We start from the raw sequence: 25,981 nt of genomic DNA on the forward strand, positions 1-25,981 counted from the left end.
CGCCAAAATTTGAACGTATTTAGACGCTTTAGTCCCAGTATCCTTTGCTGAAGTATCAGTTGAAGTTGGATTCCTATACCGAAGCGTTCTCTGTGTTTTGACCCTTTGTGTACCAGACCCTATTCTCGCTTACCGACCATTATCTATTTGCTGCCTGCCTTTGACCCCCTGCTTGTTTTTTGACTCTGTCTCCGCTCGTGCCCTATTGTACCTCGCCTGGATTTGTGTCCTGTGTGTATTGGAGTTTTTTGCTATTAGGAACCTTTCGCTTACCAGCTCACTTCCGGATAGTGACAGAGTAAGAACCTCTATTGTCCTTAAGGGGTTAAACTTAAACTTGAATTAGCTACAACAATGTGCCACTGGAACACGAGTGATTTTTGCCGATTAAGTGCCTCTGCATGCCTGTGAATAAATGTCATTAAAAATCAGTCGTTTCCAGCTACAACAGTCATCTTTCAAAAAAGAGGCAAACAAATAATTCAAGTGATATGCATATGTCTTAATTTGAAAGAGTTGAAAAAAAGAAGTTATTGATACGTGGTACTAACATAGCAAGACATTATTTAAAAAAAAAAATCTATGTAGCCTTCAGAGCATTACAATAATGTTCTTCTGTGAATGACACCTGAGGCATAACAGTTCAAATAATTTTGCCCACATAATAAGATACTGAGGAGCGAACACTTACATTTGGCCAACTGTAATATATTTTCCATTTTGTATATCATACTGCATGTTTAAAAACATAGACAGGTATACTCAATCTTACCTTCAATCTGAAACATACTAAACCCAAAATGACTTGAGCACAGATTTCAAAACGTTCATCCTGCTTGACATAGTCGAGAAATTCATTTGCCAGACGAATATGCTTTGAATAAATTAAAAGAAAGGACATTGAAATAAGATTAAAAAAGGAGGTTTTGTGGAACAATGTTTATATATAGATATATAGAAAAGTCTAACTTTATTACACATCGGCATATGCTCTTACCTACAATTGATTGTAAGCAGGTACCTCTAATTAGAATAATTTCAAATACTTTTAGTCCTTCATTTGGACATGGATTCCTACACACCTGCTTATTAAAACTGTGTGGAACAATTAAAACTAACGTGATATGTTTATGTTTAATCAGAGGGTTCTGGTAGACTGTCTATATTGTAGTGCTTAATCTTTTTGCATAATCTTCCTCTACTGGAAAATTGGAAAAAAAAACCTCTGGATTTGCAAGGCGGAGAAGACTAGGGAACCTGAAGTACTAGTTAAAAGACATAAATTCACTGTTTATATGCCCACCTAGTTTATTTGGCCCTAATTCACTGCCTTATGGGGCGATGCTCCCTCCATTTTTCTCTTTCATGCTTACCTTGTCCGCTTTTTTTATATTCTTTCTTCTAGCACCTGCTTTCCTCTTCTTCCAAAACTAGCCTTCTTCACTCTTATCCCAATAAAAAAAATTTCTCCCAGAGCAAAACTTACTCTTACCAGGTGAGAATGGGATATTTTGGAACTGTTATATGCATACTGGGGTCTGTACTTAAGTATCTAGTCTCATTCTCAGCATGTGTAGTGGCAGGTTGACCTGTTTCCATTTATGTATTTATTAATTTAGCTGTTTATTTTCCTTTCATAATTACTCAATATACAATTTTTTTTTCTAAAACTCAATAAACTTTAATTTACAGAAAAATATATTTTAAATCTGGAACCTCATTGCTGCTATATTATATTAAGTTTAAATTCATTTTTTCCTGAACATGAGTGTCAAACATTTTGTGAATTTACCTTTCGGATGTGTTCTTGAAGCCCTTTCACTCCATACATCCTGAAAACAAACCACAGTTTCAAAGAGCGGAATCTTCGTCCCAATGGAATCTGCCAGTGCTGACAATAATAGAAAAGAGGAACATAACTTAATTAAAATAATAATACTATTTGAGAATAATCAATATATTATATGCATGTACTTATACACTGTATGGACAAAAGTATTGGGGCACCTGACCATTACACCAAGAGGGACTTTTAATTATTCAAAATACATATACATTAATATGGAGTATTTCTGTGGAAATTCTTGCCCATTCATCAAGTAGACCATTTGTGATGTCAGGCACTGATGTTGGACAAGAGACCTGGCTCTTAATACGCTTGGTATGCTGAAATGGACAATGCTTCCAACTTTGTGGGAACAGTTTGAGGAAGGCCCTTTCTATTCCAGGATGACTGTTCCCCAGTACACAAAGCAAGGTCCATAAAGACATAGTTGGATGAGTTTAGTGTGACTAACTCGCACACAGCCCTGACCCCTACACCATTGAAGACCGTGGATGAACTGGAACAGAGATTGCGAGCCAGGCCTTCTCCTCCAACATCAGTGCCTGACTTCACAAAAGCTCTACTGGATGAATGGGAGAAAATTTCCCCAGAAACACTCCAAAAGTGTATGGAAAGCATTCTCAGAATTGTGGAAACTGTGTCATAAAAGTCCCTGTTGGTGTAATGGTCAGGTGTCACAATACTTGTATAGTATCTATACAGTACAAGCAAAGAATGCTGTGAAAAATTGTCTTTATTGTTTAACCCTTGTTTTGGGTTCTATATGGGGCACAATTATGGGCACCCTTTTAGTCAATACTTTCTGCTATCTCCCTTGACCAAGATAACAGCCCTGCGTCTTCTCCTATAATACCTGATGATGTTGGAGAATACATGGCAAGGGATCTAACACCATTTCTCCATACAGAAACTCTCCAGATCCTTCATAATTCAAGGTTGTCGCTGGTGGACCGTCCTAGTGGTCTCAGGTTCCTATGGGGTTCAAGTCAAGGGACTGGAATGGTAGGATCTTGATTTTGTGGTTAGAAAAAACATTTCTGTGTTGATTTTGATGTATGTTTTGGATCATTGTCCTGCCTGAAGATCCAACAGCAGCCAATTTTAACCCCTTGACAACAATTGTTGTCCGGGCACATCACACAAAAATATTCCGTTAGCAAAAATTGACGAGGCAGGACCATCATGGCTTTAAACGGGTGTAGAAAGGGATCTACATTCGCTTTTTGCACCCAAACAGTGTTGCTGTAATGCCTCAATGTCAAGACATTCAGCAACACCGACATCGGCATCAGGGGCCATGTCCGGCCCCTCCCTGGGGTGTCAAAGTCCGCCATACACTGTATTAAGAATCGCCTCCTAAACTTCCCTGGTGTAGCTGAACTGCTTCAATGGCGAGACATTCAGCAACACCAAAACACCCACCCCAGGACGTGCTGTGACCACTCCGTAGAGCAGTCACAACCGCCACTGTGAGATTTTGCCACTTGCAAGAGGCCGCGTATCCTTTAAAAAAACAAAGTTGGCAAAGTTTCCAAGAGGATCTCTCCAGACCCTCCTGAGAACTCTGGCACCCCTTGCAGGTTGAATACAGATACCGCATTCAACCATCAAGTCAATGGAGCCCTGGTTTCTAATCACAATGTGATTAGTAAAATACATTTAAAAAAATAATAAGAAAGAAAAAAAAAAAGTTAAAAAAAAAAATGGTAACATGTAAAAATTATTTTCCACTGATGTCACAATCAGGGGAACCTTCCAGTTCCAAAAAAATAAAAAAAATAAAAAGACCAAAAAAAAAAGTATACAGTATATATAATTATTTTTATGAGCAAGTCCTCAAGTTTGCACTATATCTTCAAAGAATTCTTGCATGGAAAGAGTTAAAATACTGGCATGTTAAATGCCCATGGGGAGTCTACTTAACACATGGGGAACGATGACCACATGTCAAATTTACAATTTGAAAAATGCACACGACCCAAATGTGGCCTTTTAGCCCACCAACAACCCGACATCTGGCTGCTGGTAAAATCTGTGCGTTAAGCGTTAAAAAACCAGCATCTGAAATACCATGGGGTAAAACAGTGGGGAAAAAAGTATTTAGTCAGCCACCAATTGTGCAAGTTCTCCCACTTAAAAAGATGAGAGAGGCCTGTTATTTTCACCATAGGTACACTTCAACTATGAGAGACAGAATGAGACAACAAAGTCCATAAATCACATTGTCTGATTTTTAAAGAATTTATTTGCAAATTATGGTGGAAAATAAGTATTTGGTCAATAACAAAAGTTCATATCAATACTTTGTTATATACCCTTTGTTGGCAATGACAGAGGTCAAACGTTTTCTGTAAGTCTTCACAAGGTTTTCACACACTGTTGCTGGTATTTTGGACCATTCCTCCATGCAGATCTCCTCTAGAGCAGTGATGTTTTGGGGCCGTCGCTGGGCAACACGGACTTTCAACTCCCTCCAAAGGTTTTCTATGGGGTTGAGATCTGGAGACTGGCTAGGCCACTCCAGGACCTTGAAATGCTTCTTACGAAGCCACTCCTTCGTTGCCCGGGCGGTGTGTTTGGGATCATTGTCATGCTGAAAGACCCAGCCACATTTCAGCTTCAATGCCCTTGCTGATGGAAGGAGGTTTTCACTCAAAATCTCACGATACATGGCCCCATTCATTCTTTCCTTTACACGGATCAGTTGTCCTGGTCCCTTTGCAGAAAAACAGCCCCAAAGCATGATGTTTCCACCCCCATGCTTCACCGTAGGTATGGTGTTCTTTGGATGCAACTTGTGTGTTTGGGTGTCGGTGTAGCAGAGCCTGTCCTGGTGTGTGTGTGGGTGTGTGTGTGGGTGGGTGTCGGTGTGGCAGAGCCTGTCCTGGTGTGTGTTTGTGTATGGGTGTTGGTGTGACAGAGCCTGTCCTGTTGTGTGTGTGTGTGTTTGGGTGTCGGTGTGCCTGTCCAGAGCCTGTCCTGGTGTGTGTGTCTGGGTGTCAGTGTGGCAGAGCCTGTCCTGATGTGTGTGTCTGGGTGTCAGTGTGGCAGAGCCTGTCCTGATGTGTGTGTTCGGGTGTCAGTGTGGCAGAGCCTGTCCTAGTGTGTGTGCGTGTGTTTGGGTGTTGGTGTGGCAGAGCCTGTCCTGGTGTGTGTACAAACACAGAAAAGAACCCCAGCACTCCAATCAGCTTCCAATCCTTAGGTTACTTTACTCAAAGAAAGCAAAACAAAAAAGCAACATTCCGGCCAAACAGGGTCTTTGTCAAGCTCAAATGGCCCCGTTTGGCCGAAACGTTGCTATTTTTGTTATGCTTTCTGTTTTTGTTTTGCCCTTTTTCCTGCTAGCTCCCAGCTTCCTGGGAGTTGAGTGCTGACACATTTCTTCTTTCTTTAACTGTCCTGGTGTGTGTGTGTTTGGATGTCGGTGTGGCAGAGCCTGTCCTGGTGTGTGTATTTGGATGTCAGTGTGGCAGAGCCTGTTCTGGTGTGTGTGCGTGTGTTTGGGTGTTGGTATGGCAGAGCCTGTCCTGGTGTGTGTACAAACACAGAAAAGAACCCCAGCACTCCAATCAGCTTCCAATCCTTAGGTTACTTTACTCAAAGAAAACAAAACAAAAAAGCAACATTCCGGCCAAACAGGGTCTTTGTCAAGCTCAAATGGCCCCGTTTGGCCGAAACGTTGCTATTTTTGTTATGCTTTCTGTTTTTGTTTTGCCCTTTTTCCTGCTAGCTCCCAGCTTCCTGGGAGTTGAGTGCTGACACATTTCTTCTTTCTTTAACTGTCCTGGTGTGTGTGTGTCTGGGCGTCGGTGTGGGAAAAGCCTGTCCTGGTGTGTGTGTTTGGTTATCTGTTTCCTTAATTTACAGTGGGAACTATTTCATTTTAACTTATCCAGAGATAAAATGCCCTCCTGAATTTGTAGTGACTTCAGGGGACAAAACATTCAAGGCCCTGAAGTCACCCTGAAATAGTGGAAAAGATAAGGTATTGTGTTATTTACGCTATAATATTTATTTCAAGGATTAGTCGCACTAAATTGTGGCTTCAGGCTTCCCATGTTGAATGACCAAGTATTATGTATATGTATGTACGTATATGTTTTTTCATAAAAATGGCCTGCTCAGTCTGAAATGCCCGGGCCTATTTTTGTCCCGGTCCGGGTCTGAGTTGAAGTGTACCTATGGTGAAAATTACAGGCCTCTCTCATCTTTTTAAGTGGGAGAACTTGCACAATTGGTGGCTGACTAAATACTTTTTTGCCCCACTGTATATGGTTTTATTGGGCACATTGAATTGGCCAGTCTCAAAAGATGTACCAAATAGGGCATGGGATCACCAAAGTTCACATGCCCCATTGTGGCCCTTTTGCCCTCAAACAGCCAGGCAAACCCATGCATGAGTGGTATCACTGTACTCAGGAGATGTTACTGAACACACATTGTTGTGTGACAGTGACATATACCAGGAGCTATAAATTCATACTTGAAGTAAAATGTGTGTGAAAAAAAACACAAAAAAATGACTACCACAAACTGGTAGTAGAATTAGTGCATTGAAAGGGTAAAACACCCTGGGTTTTTCAAAAATATATGGTTTGAAGGGGTAAATTGCATTGGCCAGCTACAAAGATTCCTGAAATAGCACATGAGGCAGAATTACCATTGGAAAAAATGGTTTTGAAATAGCAAAACGCTACTTGCACTTATTGCCCCATAACATGCAGAAAAACAGAGAAAAAACAGATAAATAGAAAAACATTGGGTTTTTTTCAACTCAGGACAAATAGTAGAATCTATTTTTCACCATATGTTATACTTTTTTTTTTATAGTAAATGATATGGTACAATAAAAATAATGACATCTAAAGAAAAGGTTTTCTGGCAGAGGCAGTCAGGTGTTTTGTTCTGTTTTGTTGATATTTGATAGTCCATGATGCCATTTATCCTAACAAAATATTTAAACATGGGCATGTAGTACTTTTCCATATGGTAGCCAAATCCATGTCTGCTGTTTATTGCCAAAAAGCTCTTTTTTGGTTTCATCTGACCATAGAACCGGATCCCATTTGACGTTCCAGTAGTGTCTGGCAAACGGTTGTGTTTGTATTTGGATGAGAGTAGAGGCTTTCTTCTTGAAGCTCTTCCAAACAACTTGTAGTTATGTAGGTTATATAACATTGTAGTTGTGGAGACTTTCTGACTCTGGCTTTTCCCCGGGATTTGTGAGTTTTATACAGTGCTTTCAAATTGGCAGATGCAGGGGCTGGGCTGGTTGGGTAGATCATGGATCTCCCCCTAACCAGCCCAAAAGGGGGGCACAAGGCTGGTGCTTGTTGATGAGTGCCATATGTCTTTTGTGTTAGTTTTACATATTTAATACCACCCTTTGCTCCAGTCAGCAAGCAATATTATCTTAATATTATTATATTATAAATAGATCTCATATTATTACATGTACTGGGTGTCAAACTTTCAAAACACACATGAAAAAGATAAGGGTTTTGCTTATATATATTACTGACAATAAAGTAAAAAAATACATACCCTGTAGTCAGTTACTAGACCTGAAAAAAATAGCATAAGTGATGTGTTAGTAAATAACATTTTTAATTATATTTATAATCATTACCATTTCATGTAGTAATGACATTCACAAAACCTTTCACATCACTAATTTAGGGTTAAAAAATATCACCAATTTAACGTTGGATTACAGAAGACCAAGTAAGCCCTTCTTGCAAAAAAAAAAAAAATTGTTGGGGTTGGTCCATATACATAATCCATATACATTTATCAGGCTATTGTTTCATTTCAACAATTCACTTTTTGGCCAAAACTCCCTACATATGTTTTACTGTAAGAGTCTATGCTGTTCAGAAAGAATACACAGCCTCCATAGTGACTTTATGCCATGTAGGTGCACTAAAATTGTAAGTGGGGAATTACAGCTAAATAAAGATATAGTGAAAATGTCAAAATAACAAAATAGCACTGGTGCTCAAAGGAGTTGGATATATTTCACAGGTAGAAGTAAGCATACAGCACAATTTATTTAAAACACAATTAAGACTTAAGTCTTTACAGCAGGAAAAACAGACTAGATGTGCTGTCAAATGTTTTTGATTATATGTCATAGGCAGAATTTTATGCTTGCTGTTAATCCATACCTGAAGAGCAATTTTTGTGATATAACACAAAATAAATTACTACCACAAACTTTGGCAAAGGCTGGTGGTAGAATTTCATGCATGGAAAGGGTTAAAATACTAGCATCTGAAATACCTTCGGGTGCCTAGTTTGATGGAGATAATTAAATTAGCCGGCTTCAAAGATGGCCCAATTAGGACATGGGGGCAGCAGGACCAGATGTCAAAGTTCCAAGTTAAAAAAAAATGCGCACTTCCTAAATGTGGCATTTTACCTCCCAAACATCCAGACAAACCCATGCATGTTGGGTATCACTGTACTCAGGAATGTTGCTGAACACATATCGGGGCGATTTTTGTGATTAATAAAAACACACAATAAATTACTACCACAAAGTTTGACAAAGGGTGGTGGTAGAATCTCATGCATGGAAAGGGTTAAAATACCAGCATTTGAAATACCTTGAGGTGTCTAGTCTTCAAAATTATATGGTTTGATGGGGGTAAATTGCATTGGTCGGCTTTAAAGATTCCCTGAAATAGCACACAGGGCAGAAATAGCAAAACGCTACTTGTACTTATTGCCCAATAAACAAACAAAAAAACATTGGGTATTTCTAAACTCAAGACAAATAGTAGAATTTATTTAGCAGGTTTTATTCATTAGCTTTTTGGATGAGTAAACGATTTTTCAAATAAAAGTGAGAAAAAAATGTTTTTTTTCAAATTTTCATCATATTTTATAATTTTTTTTTATAGGAAATTAGATGATATGATAAAAAAATGGTATCTGCAGAAATTCTTAGTGGGTACACTAAATGGGTGAGGAGAAAATTGTTAAAAACAGTGTTAAAACAGCCTTGGGAAGTACCCAAAGGGTACAAAAGTAAAAATCAGTCTGGTCCTTAATGGGTTAAATCTGACTAAATTCTAAAAGTCTGTGTTATTTTTGGTTTTTATCGATCACCTTTTTAAAAAAAAAAAAAAAATGTATTTAGTTTTAACACTTGGAAGTTATTGACTTTCATAGCATTCACAATGTACAAGAATTGTACGATTACATAATAACCAAACCACACCAGAGTATAAAACAATGTACACTGACATAAAATGTAACAAAATACAGAGGCCTGAACTGCAGCATAGAGTACAGGATACAGTAGCCATATACAGTAGATATATATATATATATACACATATATCAGGGCCGGCCCAAGACAAAATGCCGCCTGGGGCGAAGTTTAAAATGCCGCCCCCCCCATTATCTACCCTTCCTCTCCCTGCCGCCCCCCCATTATCTACCCTTCCTCTCCCTGCTGCCCCCCCCGTTATCTACCCTTTCTCTCCCTGCTGCCCCCCCATTATCTACCCTTCCTCTCCCCCCCGTACTTACCTTTCAGCAGTCCTGCGGTGAGTCTCCCTGCTCGCTCTCGGTGCCGGCTTGTAATGCTGTGCGCCGGAAATGACGTCATCTTCCAGCGCTCAACATTACAAGTCACTGAGACCGAGCTGGAGGGCTCGCAGAGGAGAGAGAGGGGCGCCGAGCGGGTACTGACAACTTGGTAAGATAAAACCACTCGGCGCCCCTCTCTCTCTTCTCGTCTTCTCGGCTTTAAAAAAAAAAAAAAAAGGCTTGGTTGCCCCACTCGGCTCCATTGTCGGGCCTGCCCTGACATATATATTTATATATATATATCATCTAAACTGTGCTTGTATAGTGTATTATCGTTTAACCCTTTATTTTCTATATGCCCTATTCAGTGTGCTGTTATGCAGTGAAATGAGTGTCATGTAGTATGCACTGTAGATTTTAAAATAAAATTATGTATTTAGGTATTTTTGTAACCTGGAGATGCTGCTGGATAGATTTTGATGGATTTCCCTGTAATTGCATTTAATCTGTGCAAATGATCCTAAAAAAAACTTGGAAAGTTTGGTGAACAAAAATGTCCCTGGCTTGTCTTCTCTCCATAAATATGTACATTGTGGGCTTGAGCTAGTAGGCTTCCAAAGAGTCACAAATGAGACACAGACATCACAAAATAAAATTTGAAGATATCAGGTTTGGAAAAGGGAACGGGCATGTTTCATTTTGTGCCCCTTAAACATTATACCATCCATAAATCATAAGCATAATAGCTTATAGTAGGAATTAATACATTGCTGATCAATATAATGATAGAATATAACCAAAAGTTGATCCATATACAGTCGTGGCCAAAAGTTTTGAGAATGACACAAATATTAATTTTCACAAAGTCTGCTGCCTCAATTTAGATGATGGCAATTTGCACATACTGCAGAATGTCATGAAGAGTGATAAAATGAATTGCAATCAATTGCAAAGTACCTCTTTGCCATGAAAATTAAATAAATCCCAAAACAACATTTCCACTGCATTTCGGCACCAAAAGGACCAGCTGACATCATGTCAGTGATTCTCGCGTTAACACAAATGAGAGTGTTGACGTGGACAAGGCTGGAGATCACTCTGTTATGCTGACTGAGTTAGAATAACAGACTGGAAGATTTGAAAGGAGGGTAGTGCTTGATATCATTGTTCTTCCTCTGTTAACCATGGTTACCTGCAAGGAAACAAGTGTTGTCATCATTGCTTTGCACAAAAGGGGCTTCAGAGGCAAGGATATTGCTGCTAGTAAGATTGCACCTAAATCAACCATTTATCCGATCATCAAGAACTTCAAGGAGAGGATCAATTGTTGTGGAGAATATGTTGAGGTGCCCAAGAAGTCAGGACTGTCTCCTAAACTCGATTCAGCTGCGGGGTCAGGACGGCACCAGTGCAGAGCTTGCTCAGGAATGGCAGCAGGCAGGTGTTAGTGCATCTGCACGGACAGTGAGATGAAGACTTTTGGAGCAAGAAGGGAAGCAAAGAAGCCACTTCTCTCCAGGAAAAACATCAGGGACAGATATTCTGCAAAAGTCAGGTATTGGACTGCTGAGGACTGGGGTAAACTCATTTTCTCTGATGAATAATCTTTCCGATTGTTTGCGGCATCTGGAAAAAACTTATCCGGAGAAGACAAGGTGAGTGCTACCATCAGTCCTGTGAGACCATTCATGTGTGGGGTTGCTTCTCAGACAAGGGAGTGGGCTCACTCACAATTCTGCCTAAGAACACAGCCATGAATAAAAAATGGTACCAACACATCCGTCAACTTCTCACAACAATCCAAGAACAGTTTGGTGACGAACAATGCCTTTTTCAGCATGATGGAGCACCTTGCCATAAGGCAAAAGTGATAACTAAGTTGCTTAGAGAACAAAACATCGAAATTTTGGGTCTATGGCCAGAAAACTTCCCAGACCTTAATCCCATTGATAACTGGTGGCCAGTCTTCAAGAGGCGAGTGAACAAACAAAAACCAACAAATTCTGACAAACTCCAAACATTGATAAGGCAAGAATGGGCTGCCATTAGTCAGGATGTGGCTCAGAAGTTAATTGACAGCATGCCAGGGCAGCTTGCAGAGGTCTGGAAAAAAATAAGTCAACACTGCAAATATTGACTCTTTGCATAAACTTAATGTAATTGTCAATAAAATCCTTTGACACTTATGAAATGCTTGAATTTATATTCTTCAGTATACAATGGGAGCATCTCGCAAAATATTTAAGAATACTCAAGCAGTAAATTTTGTGAAAACCAATACTTGTGTCATTCTCAAAACTTTTGGCCACGACTGTACGGTCAGCCAAACGCCTGCTGAGACCCCATGGATTGCCTGAGATTATGTCAGATCGCTTGCTTGGAAATGTAGCTGCACTGGCCTTATCCCAAATGGACTCTACCTAAGTGGTTAGATAGTGGTTACGCTGGTTTATCCAGACATTCATCACTGGCTTTCATGACTTTCACCAAATACTCACCTGGTCACCTGTATTAATCTCCAACATATTTCCCTCTCTTACTGGTACGATATTATAGTTAAAACTGATCTACCTCTGAACTCCACATCTCTAACCCCTTGTCTTTCACCGGGTATTATATTATCATTTAAACTGATCTATTTCTGAAGCCCACATCTCCTGCTTTAACCCCTTGTCTTTCACCTGGTATTATATTATCATTGAAACTGATCTATCCCCTGCAAGGGATCTGGATCTTAGTCTCATAGTCAGACCTATTTGAGGTCTGATTATAACACGACAACGATTATAAGACGAGGGGCATTTTCCAGAGCATTTGCTCTGAAAAAACCTTGTCTTATAATCAAGCAAATACTGTATATCATCGAAACTGATCTACCTCTGAACCCCACATCTCTTGCTGTAACCCCTTGTTTTTAATCTGGTATGATATTACCATTGAAACTGATCTACCTCATAAAACCACATCTCCTGCTTTGACCCCTTTCTTTTCACCTAGTATGACAACATTGTAATTGATCTACCTTAGAACCCCACATCTCCTGCTTTGACCCCTTGTTTTTCCACCTGGTATTGTAAGAAATGATGACCCTCTTACAGGGTTATTCTTTTAGGGAATGTGTGACGAATAAAGCACAAATACAAGCGTATAGAAAAAAGTATATATTGATATTGAATTAGGTCACCGTTACAGGTTGTAAAACATAACATACACAACACATTTGATAATAATACAAAATAAAAGAGATACTTAAGCACTTCTGTTCACTGCACTCTCTTTTCTTAGACTCTTCTGACTATTGCAGCCCCTAACTAGTCATTCCAGAATTCCTTGTACCTCCCAGAAAGTGGTTCACCCGAACCCTCTTTCCAGAGATTTCCTGTATGATCCAATTATGGAGGAGATAGACAGTCTATGTGAAAATACATCTTCTGCTTCAGGTGTCTGACCACCTGGGGATATCACATCTCTGTTGGAGCCTTTGTTCCAAACCCTTTGTAGTGCAAATGACCTTACATTGTAAAACCAGATATCTCACCTTACAGACACCCAAATCTTCCCAAAAACATTACGCAAAAAACAGAATATCACATTTTAAAGGCACCCTTCATTTCTTACAGTATGTCTTCCATCTATTTCTGTTTATCCTGTTAACCTTGGCGCCCTCTTGTCTAATTTAATTGTTGTGTCAATTACCTTACTTCTGAGGTAGTCCTATAAATCCCTATGCCTCAACAAGATTGCTGAGCAATGTAGCTGCAGTAGGCTCTTCCTATGTGGACAGATGATAGGAGATACACTGCAGGGAAACTGGATTAAAAATGCAGGGAACTGCGACACTGCCTTCCTGTACATTACCAACAGTAGTGTTTTGTCCCACTCACCTTAATCCTTACTATGAGCCTCTACATCGTTTTACTCTACTCTTCTGTTCTTTCCCCATACTCAAACATATTTCAACCCCTCCACAGTCCACCCCCTGTCTTCTGCCATCGCCCTACCTGAGCTCACATGCTATTCTCTCCTTTTTCCATACCCTCCCCACCAATAACCACTCTCAGATGAAGGCATCCCATCCCCACAAATCACAATCTCATTTGTTATCTGTCTGTATCCTACTCATTCTATTCCTAAATTTAATCTAATCATGGACCCATCATCCCAACCCACTTCCGTCACCTTCCTGGTCCTACTTCCCAATTCTTCAATCTTCCCTACATTAATCCTAGGGGACTTCAATATACCTATTGATAACCCATCCTCACCTGCTGCTTCTAAACTACTTTTGCTCTCCTCGTCTCTCAGACTCTTACAATAGACTACCTCTCCCAAGGCAACGTGGCCGTCATCAAATCAACCTATTGTGTTCGCCCACCTTTGTTTAACATCTCATTTCTCCAGTTCCCCCCTTTTGTCTGTCTGACCACTTTCTGACCACATTTAACCTTAACATGCCTCCCACACTTCTTCTACCTGAAAAAAAAACTACAAATCTACCAAAACCTCAGTGACCTCAACACTCTACAGCTTACAGACATAGTCCAGCCACATCTCTCAAGTTTCTCCACCTCTTCCTGTCCTAATGCTGTGTAAGGCACCTACCTGGCAGATGCGGGGAGGTTCCGCTCTGTCCTCCCGGCAGAAACGCCGGCACCATTCCCTGCTACATGAAGCAGCCGCTCACACGCGCGGCCGCTTCATGAATATTTATGCGGCTGACCGCCGCCTGGATTCCGCCGCGTCGCTATGGCGACGGTGGACGCGGTTATGTCAGAGACGCCGGGGAACGCCTCCCCGGGCTATTTAAACCTCTCTCACTCATCCACCGGTGCTCAGTTGTACTGGTGCTTCCGTACTTATTGAGCCCCCTCGTGTTTTACATTATTATTCGTGTTATTTCTGGTATCTTGACCCTGGTCTGCTCAACGGCTATCGTGAACTTCTGGTATCCTGACCCTGGCTATCCTAACGACTCTGAGTACCTCTGGCATCCTGACCCCGGTCTGCTAAACGGCTATCATATATTTCTGGCATCCTGACCTCAGCTATCCTTACGGCTCCTGTGTACTTCTGGCATCCTGACCCCGGCTATCCTAACGACTCTGAGAACCTCCGGTATCCTGACCCTGGTCTGCTTAACGGCTCCGTCCAGATCACCCGTGCTTACAGCTACACCGCCAAGTGCCCTGTTATCCTCCTCAGGCCCCTTGTGCGTGTCCTGTACTGAGCAAGCGTGTTCCTTTCCTGCATCCTGGATTCCTTCCGGTAAGACGATCCTTACATGCTGCTACAGTCAGTATAACGATATACTAGCCTCAGTCCTAGATATGGTTGCTCCTGTAACTGTGCGCCACCCCCACGCCATCAGCCTCAGCCATTGCATTCCACACAGACCCGTCTCCTCCAAAGGTCTTCACGTACTGCCTGTGGAGGAAGTCTTGTTTACCTGACTTCATTCATTACAAACTCAGGATCCTTTCCTATACATCGATCCTTCATCTCTCCACACAAACCTATTAATCTCCTACCTTTCCAATAACCCTATATGTCTATTTTACACCTTTAACACCATTGTCTGTCCCAAAGCACATTCTTTGCCCTAGAGCTTGCCACTTAAAAACAAAACTGACACCACCAAGGATAACATCTTCCAACATGGTGTTCATCATATGGTACTTCGACCTCCCTCCTCGCCACAACCCACCCATACCTGCTCCAGTCCAGTCACCCCTACTGAGGTTTCTGAGGTCCTCTCATCCTCCCAGCTCACCATTCACATCGACCAGGTAAATTCACATCTCTGACCATCCCTTTCTAGTGTCCTTACCCTAACTCTTCTCTGTAGTCAAACATGCCATTGATCCCACATTAATTTATGCCACATCAAACTACTGTCCAGGTTTCACTCTCTCATTAGCATTCAAACTGCTGGAATGGCTAACTTATAACCAATTAACTAATTTCCTCTCTTCAAACTATGATTGATAGTCTACAAGATCAACATCTCCAAGACTGGTAATCTCGCCATCTGCTATGTCCACAATTCCTGACATACTGTTGACAACTGTTCCCCCTCCTCTACTCATTGCTTGATGTATTGTTCTCTGCGCCCCTTTTGGTTTTCCCTAATGCAGTCATTTTGTCACTGACCTCTGATTGTCTCTTATTGCTGCTTCTAGCCAGTTGCCTCGGACCCCTGTATTTATTTACTGTTTTGCTTCTTGCAAATTCCTCTCACTTCAAATTGTTTTACCATTTGCTGATTTTCTGCAGCCTGTTAACTCGGCTAGTTATTTCTGTTTCTGTATAGTGTTCATGTTTCCAGTTTCTTACTGTGTATGTATTGTAATCCTGCATATTGTATACTCCTTACCTTATAAAACACTTACACAGCAGCAGTACAGCACTGGGCCTGGGCGTGCACTGGTAGATGATAGACACATGCAGCTCGAAAAATTTTAATAACTGATCTAGAGTAAGGAAGGTGAGAGAGGAGCAGTAGCTGTAGGGCACTGCACCTGGGAAGTGATAGGTTGCACTGGCAGGTTATCGGCATAATGGCACAATGCCACAATGCAGCCCCTTGAAAGTCATCTGCTATACAATGTGTGGGCTAAGCTGTGTTCTCTGGGGGTTGAGTATGTTGCCTGTCACAGAAAAAACCCTCTTGCTTGGGACACTGGTGGGTGGGCATGAAACTAACTGCTGGGCCACTAAGGGGAGGGCTCTCCAGATATCAGCTTTCCGGTCCCAATAACTTAGAGGGTCAGTAGTTGAAGGTAGTGGCAGCTTTGCCATTTCAGAGGCACTAGTCTGACTTTGCTGCTCTGCATGGCTGCAAGTGATTGAAAATTAGACATGTAGGTAGTACTACTGCAATTGCTGCTGCGTACTTGGGACTAATATACCAGGGGAACACACCTTCCCCCAGCTCTGCCCAACCACTGTAATCACTCCTTCTCATAGACATTTCCAAATGTTTTGTACTCACCGGTAAAAATGTAAAAAATGTATAACCCTACTCAGTAATTTCACAGTCAAATGCCCATTTTTGTCACCATTATCACGAGTGTTTGTCAATATATAATATACTAAATAGAAAAAGGCTCCATGCACTCAAGGGTTCCATCAGACAGATTTATTGAAGGAAACGGATAACAACGTTTCGACCTCACAATGAGGTCTTTATCAAGACCTCATTGTGAGGTCGAAACGTTGTTGTCCGTTTCCTTCAATAAATCTGTCTTATGGAACCCTTGAGTGCCTGGAGCCTTTTTCTATTTTGATTTACTGGGGAGCTGGCCCTTCCCGGCACAGCTAAGCACCTGAGTTCCTGTGGGGAGTGAGTGCTGATTCCTGATTCTGGTGACTATATAATATACTAGTCATTTTTTGTGTGTTTGGCTGGTAGCATAAATGGGCAACTGTCTTAATCAACTAACCACTACTCAGAAAAAGTATTTAACCCCCTTAATGACAAGACAGTTTCTTAATCGTAGTACATTTTGGGGCAATGGCTCTTGTCACGGATCTGGCTAGTCCGACCGACTACCTCCACTGACTTGTGCTCCCTTAGCCTGGGACAACACACTTTCCCCGGTTCCCTAGTCACTAGCCGGGACTCAGTGTAGGGTAAAACCAAACGAAGACTGATTTATTTCTCACACACATCGCTGGATATATCCAGCAACACACACATTAACATAAAACAAGATATTGGGATACAAACCGCCCCCTTAATCTCCCTCCCAGAGACAACAGGGCAGTAACAGGATTAACAATACAATAGGGTCCCAACCTCCACTATCTATTGCTGGCCCAAATCAGTACCAGGGATGGCCGGGGGAACATGGCTGTAGTAGTGGAACTGGGGGGAAGGGGACAACATAATAATGCACCATGGGGTGGAGGGGTCTGATATTAAATTAAAACAATGGCGGTCACTCCATGGTTGCAGAGCCTGGCTGTCTGACAGAGATAATCCCCTCAGCCAGTGATGACATGATATGCCACTGGGGGTAGCCACAGAAGTCTTTACAAACCCAGGGCCCATAGTCAATAGGGAGGAGGCTGGCTGTCAGGCCTCTCCAGTGGTCCCAGTGATGGAGGGTTCCGTCACAGCTCTTAACATTTTTCAGTGTTGCTGTTTAGCTTCTTTCTCATTTTGTGCACCCACACATATTATATATTGTTTTTTTCAGGACAAACAGGGCTTTCTTTAGATACCATTATTTTTATCATATCATCTAATTTACTATAAAAAATGATAAAATATGGTGATTTTTTGTAAAAAAATAAAATTTATTTTTCTCACTTTTTTGAAAAATCTTTTACTCATCTGCAAAAACGAATGAAAAAAACCTGCTAAATAGATTATATTTGTCCTGATATTCATTCAACCTGCAGGAGGAGCGCAACACCATCTTGTGAGTGGCAGCAATGTCATTTACTTGATGGCACTTGTGGTTGCTCTTTCAGGGCAATCCCAAGGCAATCGGGGCAGGGGGTTGTGTTGCTACATGCCTCGATATCGTTAGCAACGCCGATTATGCTTAGGAAGCGATTGTCATTTTTTGGTGAGGAGGCCCTTCCTCCCCGGATCCACGGTCAGCCTCACTTGTGAGGCTTCCGTGGATGCTGCAAAGCCGCCGATCGTGGCTAAAACGATGCAGCTGTTTAACAGCAGCCAGTACATGTATGGGCTTTGTGGTTAATGGGTTAATAAAGAACTAAAATACACAGTATGCAAGCACAGTCAAATGTCTAATTTTGTCACAAATGTGTTACAAACATTTGTGTTGACCAAAAACTAGAAGTTTTGCTTCAGTTAAAGTGAACAAAGCCCTAAAATAAATGGATTAAAAATGTTTCCTGCAGTCCCTGTATATCAATAATTAACTGATATACAGTTCCCTACAACTTCTCCACACTACACCAGTACATTTTCTGCACTAAACTATTTAATTAACCTGCAGTATGGCAAAAGAGCAATGACTGAGCATCAAGTTATGAGATAACGTCTAAATTGGGCTCAATATAAAATACTAAAAACAGATCTGATATAAGAAAATAATTGATACAGTGATCTCCAATGTATATTAGAATGGAATAATTTCAGAAACATTTTCACTTTGGGAGAGGGTTATTTATCACCTATACAACTGTCTATGAAACAGGGCTGGTGCAAGAATTTTTGCCACCCGAGGCAAAACATAATTTTGCCGCCCATGGCATCACCCCCACAAGGCCCTCCCCTTTTGTCACACCCACCATCCACTCCTAACTGGCTGACTTGCTCCCACTCCTCCTCATAGTGACCGCGAGCGCCTACTTTGCCTATAGGTGGCGCCGGCCCTGCTAGGACACATATAAGTGAGGAGTAAATTAATCAATTAATAAGTCACCTGCTACCAATTATTTGTATACCACCATTAAGCCATCATAGAGGTAAAAACTGGCAAAGTTTGCCGGCAAAGTCTTCATGTTCATCTTCGGGGGGAAAAAACCCTTCGTATTCCACAATTATTCGCCCATTCCCATGTTGGTTTTGGGTGAATATTCATATAAATTATCTGTGTTCTTTTTTGTCTTCGTTTCTGCAGCTTTGGCACCAGAATTTTAAAGGTCCGTAAGAATAACTCTATTGGTTGCTGGCAGGGCCTCCTCTGACATCAACCCACCTTTAACTCCTGGCACGATACTATGGATTCCCATTAATCCCTGCTATGCTACAAAGATTTAAGGTAGGCTAGAGGCAGTAACTTATATGGGGGGGGTGAGGGCGATTAGGAGATATTTACGGAGTCGAACATGAAGAAACAAAGATTTGTGTACGTTTACCCGCCGCCATAGTAGTTTTTCGGTATTCGCTTTGAGCGACCAAAACACAACATTCGTGTTGGTTTTCATGTTCTCCCGAATACTAATGCATAAGTCTAGAGAAAACTACACATGTGGCCACTGGATGGGCTGTACGTCCTTGCACTCACACTCCTCTCCGCCATATTACAGAGTTCACTGTGCAAAGGTGTGCACATAATTATGGTATAAAACAAAAGGCAGCCTCGTGATTGCGCATGCGTGCACAGCACCCAGGCAGCCATACAAAAAAATACAGGAACAGGAACTAGCAACATAAAGGTCAGTGTTTCTTTATTGTATAAAAAAATGTGATGCCTATTTGTTTGAAAGGGAGGAAAAAGAGGATCTTCACTTCATGGTACAGTTAAGGGTATTTAATACTATCCTTAAAAATTTGCCACTTTTTTACTGTCTAAGTTAACAACAATACTCTAGTTTGAAGAAAAATGATTTATGGTGCAAGAACTGTAAATACACTTACCAGATTCTTGTTGGTCATACTGAAGGTACACAGGGTCCATTTTAAATGCACCAATTAAGTCAGATCTCTTCTTTACCCTGTGGATGAAACCACAACGTATAATGCATCTTAACATCAATGAACAGTTTACTTTTACCTATTAAACTAATTATGCATATAAAGAGTGACATTTACTGTGTGTGTATGTGTGCAAATGTGGAAGTCATTTCTTGCAGTGGCAAATAGCATAAACAATTGGAAAAAATACACAAAATAGAATGGTAAAGATGTGTGCTAAAAAATATGAAATAATGCCCAAAAAAGTAGACACTTCAAACTTATCTCAGCTTGTGTAGCAGCGTCAGTTATCCTTCATAAAGAATCAGAACATCACAATGAGAAAAAAAGGAATAAAGTGCGGTATTGTCTGTATCAGGAATAACCATACATAGATAATAGTTGTATTGCACTCACTTTTTCATTAGCAGTTTACCGCTCACTATATTTAATGCTTTCAATTGGACCTCTCAGGCTTCTGTGTCAAATATGAGCATACCTGGGAACTTTGTTCTCCTTGCACTGCTTCTCCAGGTCGACGGGGTCGCGGGACCAGGGTCCTTAAATGCCCCATTCCCCACCCATTTTCCCCTTTAAATGGAGGTGTGTTCTATGAGATCAATGGAAACGCAACTGATGTCAAGGGGAACACACACTGACATCAGCTCTTGCAGGCTTCATTTGGTGGGAGACTATTAAGGACATTCTATCTAATGTTGTAGAACTGTGTGCTCTATAGAGTCACTGATGCACTTTGGAGCAGGGATCTGAGTGACCCGTTGTTTTTAAATTGTAAGGTATTTTATGCAATGAATCCTGTTTAATTGAATTCCTCTCCATTGCTCTATATAAGAATGAAGACTGAAGAGGTCCAATTGCTTAGAGTGTACTTAAGTAGTAGTTTGTAGGAGATTTCTTTTTTCAACATGGGAAAAAACAATCCTGATCTGGATTGAAAATGTTATTGACATACCTTAAGAAAAATAGGGGAAGACAAATAAGCAGGCATATGTCACTTGGTTCCTATGCTTCTAGTACACAGGCTTCCTTTTTTGTCTTGATTTGGTGCTTTTCACCTAGTTTAAGCATAGCTCAGGGCGGAATTGAGTTCCACATAAATACAGCAGATGCAGTCATGTTGGAATCCATCATTGCAGCATAACAATATATCTGACCAAGTTATCTTCAGTATGCAGTGGTGTATTCTAACCTAGACAGACAAGGACTAGAGTGGTAGATATAGTTGTGGACCCGTGCTCATACCTCGGAACTCCCTGGGTTTGGCCTGGAGAACTCCAGGTAGCCGACAAGTTTCCAGGTATGCCAGTGCTGCCCTACCAGGGGCAGATCGCCCTATTATGTGGTTTGGATCCTTATTGCATACCCCCTCATCCCAACATTTCAGTAACTACCGTATTTGCTTGATTATAAGATGACAGTGATTATAAGACGACCCCCCCAAAATCTGAATATTAATTTAGGAAAAAAAGAAAAAGCCTGAATATAAGACGACCCTATAGGAAAAAAGTTTTACCAGTAAATGTTAATTCATGTAAACTATTTTTTTTTAAATAAAAGCTATGATTGAGAAAAATATTCCTTTTATTTTCCAACCTGCCCCCAGTTATACACATCTGCCCCCAGGCTTGCCACTCTGCTCCAGAAATGCCTTATACCCCCTATATGCCACTGTGCCCCATGTATTGCCTTTTAACCCTCTAAATGCCACTGTGCCCCATGATATGCCTTTTAACCCTCTATATGCCATTGTGCCCCATGATATGCCTTTTGACCCCCTATGTGCCACTCTGCCTCCAGAAATGCCTTATACCCCTATATGCCACTCTGGCATATTATGGGGCAGAGTGGCATATAGGGAGGTATAAGGCATTTCATGAGGCAGAGTGGTGTATAGAGGGTTAAAGGTATTTCTGGAGGCATTAAGGGGGTTAAAAGGCATTTCATAGAGCATTCTGCCTACAAAAATGCCTTATGCCCCCCCATTTAACACTCCCCACCCCCCAAACTTACCGGTGCTTCTGATTCCCCAGTGTGTTGTCCGGGCAGCGGGTAGACGTCTACGCGATTCGCGTAGGCAACTTCCGCTGCGGCCGGAAGGAGGTGCGGTTAGCAGCGGGGGTTGTCTGGGAGAATTCCTCAGACCGGTGCAGGGAACTCTGATCTCTGACAGCCGGGGACGGTCTGCGCGATGGACGCAGACAACCCCTGCTGCTAACCGCACCTCCTTCCGGCTGCAGCGAAAGTTGTCTACGCGAATCGCGTAGACGTCTACACGCTGCCCTGGCTTCGCACCAGGGAGTCACAAGCACCGGTAAGTTTGGGGGGGTTAAATGGGGGGCATAAGACAGGAGGATACAGGTCCCCTGCAGCGCTGTGGGGGATCTGGATCTTAGTCTCATAGTCAGACCTATTTGAGGTCTGATTATAAGATGACCCCGATTAGAAGACAAGGGGTATTTTTCAGAGCATTCGTCTTATTTTTTTTTTTTCGAGCAAATACGGTATATTATGTTTTCTTGTGTGTAGTTTTAGTTAGGAGTAGACCTTTTCTCTCACTGCCTTACAAAGTGCAGTCTTACAGACATTCTAGCAGAAGAACTGACCTGGGTCCATCCCTCAATGTATATTTAATGGGTTGACACACAATTTTCTTCACATCTCTAGATCTACCTACTTCTTTTTAATTTTCCCCTCACCCTGGTTGTGTCCCTCTTTCAAGCAGCAAATACATTCACAGTTCTTTCCAAAAGACTTATTACTAGTATTTATTTATCCTGCCATACATCCGGTTTCTTGCTTACAGACTGTATAACCCTTATTTGCTTGTCCTGTCATATACATACAATACATTGCATTACCTAGATTTCTGATTGTGGTGTCTTTGTTGGTATAATCATACATCGTGGGTTACAGACCAGACCCCAAGTATACCCTGCACACACCCCAGGATGCAGTGTGACCGCTCCGGAGAGTGGTCACAAGCGCCAATGCGAGAGATTTTGCCTCTCGCAAGATGGCGGCTTCCATTATAAAAATGGTTTCCAAGATGGTATCTCCAGAGCCCTCCTGGCTTAGCTTATTTTCATGAGCGCTATACCATCACTAAAAGTAATGCATGGAAAGAGTTACCCCTGGGGGGTCTAGTTTTAAAATAAATGTATGATTTTATAGGGTAAATCGAATTGGCCAGGTTCAAATAGGACATGGGCACAGACTGACCAAAAAATGCACACCTCTCAAAGGTGGCCTTTTACCTTCCAAATAACCCGACAAACCCATGCATGATTTGATGGGGTAAATTGTATTGACTGGCTTCAAAGATGTCCCAAATAGCACATGGGGGGCAAAAATTATCAGATTTGGAAAAATTGGTTTTGAAATAGCATTGGGTATTTCTAAACTCAGGACAAATAGAATATATTTATTAGCAGGTTTTTTCATTGGCTTTTATTAAAAGGTTTTTCAAGTCAGAAAAACTAAACTTAAAAATATTTTACTTATTTTTTACAGTAAATTATATAATACAATCAACATAATGAAAGCCCTTCTTGTCCTGAAAAAAACAACATATAACTTGTGTGGGTTCAGTAAATGAGAGAAAATTTACAGCTAACCACGAGCATAAAATCAGCCATTGTCACAAAGGGGTTAAACATCAACAAAAACAGCAATTTATAATAGATAGATGCAAAACTGAGAAAAATAAAAATCTTAGGGGCTCTGTGGATACTTCTGAAGTTACTTCTGCTGGGTGCCTGTTCCACCTAAACCCCCCTTTCCCCTTAGTAAAGTAAATCTTCCTTATATGAAGTAAGGCTATTAAATAAAGGTACAAATCTCAGAGGTTCTGTGGGTGCCAAACTTCTTCTGCTGTGAGGCTGTTCCACATATCCTCCACTCCCCAGTAAAGTAAATCTTCCTTAGATTAAGTATAACTTTATTACATTAAATAAAAGTATACATCAAGGTATTCTGCTGAGAGACCATTCCACATATGCACCACACTAAATCAAGCCTTCCTTACATTAAGATGTATGGATGTCATGGAAAGAGGGCTGCAGAGGACTTTTAACCCCAAAAACAAGGATTTAAGGTTACATGGGTATTGGTGTGCTTGGTGGCCTGATTGTGGCGCCTGGCTGTCTGGGCAGGGTATTGTTTGTGGTGATGGGATTAACTCATTATCTGATAGAGTTTGGATATAAAGCTGTGTGTTTTCCCAATAAAGTGTTCTTTGTTTTCCACCTCAACATGAGTTCTGTCTGATGCTTGGGGTGGGCTGCTATAAATCACTTACTGTCCTTGTCAGGGCAGTACACGTGCTGCATCAGCTAGATTTCATTCAGCTACAGCACCAGCATGGCTCCATTCCGACAAAGTCATGCTTCATCTCTCTAGTTCTGTCTAGGACTGAGAGGGTGTATTGCCAAATGGCAATGGGTTCGGATATGCCTTTAAAGACGGTCACTCAGGTTGAATAAATGGTGAAAATATATTTTTTTTGATAATGATATTCTTGCATGAACATAACCTCACCAAGTATTCACAAATCTGATCAGAACTACGATTATGTACTTATATCACCGAGAGGCGAGCACGTCATCTGTCTGGAATCATCAGCTGGGGAAGCACCGGCGACCAGTCAGAGAACCTCCTCGGGAAAGTACCAACACTGTACAGGCGTGCACTCCTATACAGGTAATCAAGCCTTCTGACTAATCGGGATTCTCTCCCTGCTTATTTACACAAATGTATGTGTATTTGCCTTGTGTTGTTTACTGCACGAGTCACAACCTTTGCGAGTGGCCAACTCCCAAGAATAATGAACCATACAGTTACAATACGCTTCAGACAATATGGGCAGTATGCCTGGTACTCGTTACTCTTTGTTCTGATTATATTTTCAGACATAATTCTATGATTTGCACATTAGGTTACAAAGAATCATTCATCAAATTTATCTATACAAAGGGTAAAGTCCAGGGAAGGAAACGTTTGGCGGGTGTACCTAGTCGGGGTACAGGACCTCCCGTCACAGCAGCTTAAAAATGAACACCTAAAATTAACTACTGGAAGCCAGAGGAAAGACGGCAACAAGTCAAAAGCTACTTTTCTCGCCGAACTGATGGAAGGAGACCGAAGTACCCATGCCCAGTCCGAAGGGATGGAAAACTCAGAAATCCAGAAAGAGGTACAGTGGTGCTTAGGCCTCCTGGGAGCCAAACTCCTGCAAGAGATTGCCGCTAAGTTGATCAGCGAAACCATGCAGCTGAGGATGGCGAAATACAGCGGGACAGAGACAGAATATTTACAGTAGATGAGCAACAGCCCGCCGTATGAAACTACCTTATGACGTAATCTCAAAGTTCGACGACACCAGGGACGAGATCAACCGATATCTTCAGGTCTTCAAAAGACAATGTGGCTTACAAAGAGTGGACGAGACCAGCTGGATCACACTCCTGATGAGCCGATTATCAGGTAGGGCACGTGAGGCGTATGAGGCTATCCCGGAAGAGCACAGTGCTGACTACAGAGGCCCACCGGTTAAAATTCCAAGGTTTGCACTGGCAAGAAGGACAGCCTTTTACAGAGTGGGTGCATCGCATGACTCGGGATGTGCAGCAATTACCCGGCAACAGGCACGGAAACGGAAAGGACCCTCGAGGACGAGACCCAGGCAAGTACTGGACCAAACCCCGACTGTGTCCCATATTTCCTTACCCCCTCCTGGCCATCCCCAACCGACTTTGCTCAGGAGACCCTGTCCGATCTGACCTTACGAACGTACCGGGCAGGGACAGAACCCAGTGGGTTAGGGAAGACAAGAGTGGAGTTGGAGAAGGGGTTACTGTACCTATGTTCTGATGACCCAGACAACAACAGGGGGCCCAAGCTGGCATGTTTAGCCCCGCCTTCTTTTTCTCCGTCGCCGGGAGGCTGTGGGCGCTCCCAATGACGTCATCAGCCCAGGAACATTTAAACTCCATCTTCGGTACTGCTCGTTGCTTGATGTATTTTCACTGCAGTTCCAGTTTCGGGATTATTACTTCGGCTTGTTTTAACGGACTTTGCTACTTTTCTGGTGCCCTGACCTCGGCTTGTTTCCTGGATTTCCGGCACGATCGCCTAAACAGTGCTCTATGGATTTCGGCTGCTTCTAGGTCAGTCTGCCTTTTCCTGCATACCGGACT

General features: G+C 41.7%; 1 protein-coding gene across 1 annotated transcript in view; it reads right to left on the reverse strand.

Moving 5' to 3' along the window:
* Positions 1 to 772: 772 nt before the first annotated feature.
* LOC149272859 (aromatic-L-amino-acid decarboxylase-like) overlaps positions 773 to 25,981 on the reverse strand; it is a gene marked incomplete at its 3' end in the record, with an annotated part of 77,305 nt that continues 52,096 nt past the window's right edge. Inside the window, exons 9-12 of the mRNA XM_089506659.1 lie at positions 19,731 to 19,807; positions 7,394 to 7,413; positions 1,793 to 1,891; positions 773 to 874 (exon numbers count right to left, since the gene is read on the reverse strand). Coding sequence (XP_089362785.1) covers positions 773 to 874; positions 1,793 to 1,891; positions 7,394 to 7,413; positions 19,731 to 19,807 — 298 coding nt within the window. The remainder of the gene's footprint in view (positions 875 to 1,792; positions 1,892 to 7,393; positions 7,414 to 19,730; positions 19,808 to 25,981) is intronic.

Source organism: Sceloporus occidentalis, unplaced genomic scaffold (assembly GCF_023333645.1).
Source record: "Sceloporus occidentalis isolate IW3139 unplaced genomic scaffold, rSceOcc1.0.p SCAF_407, whole genome shotgun sequence".
NCBI lineage: Eukaryota > Metazoa > Chordata > Lepidosauria > Squamata > Phrynosomatidae > Sceloporus > Sceloporus occidentalis.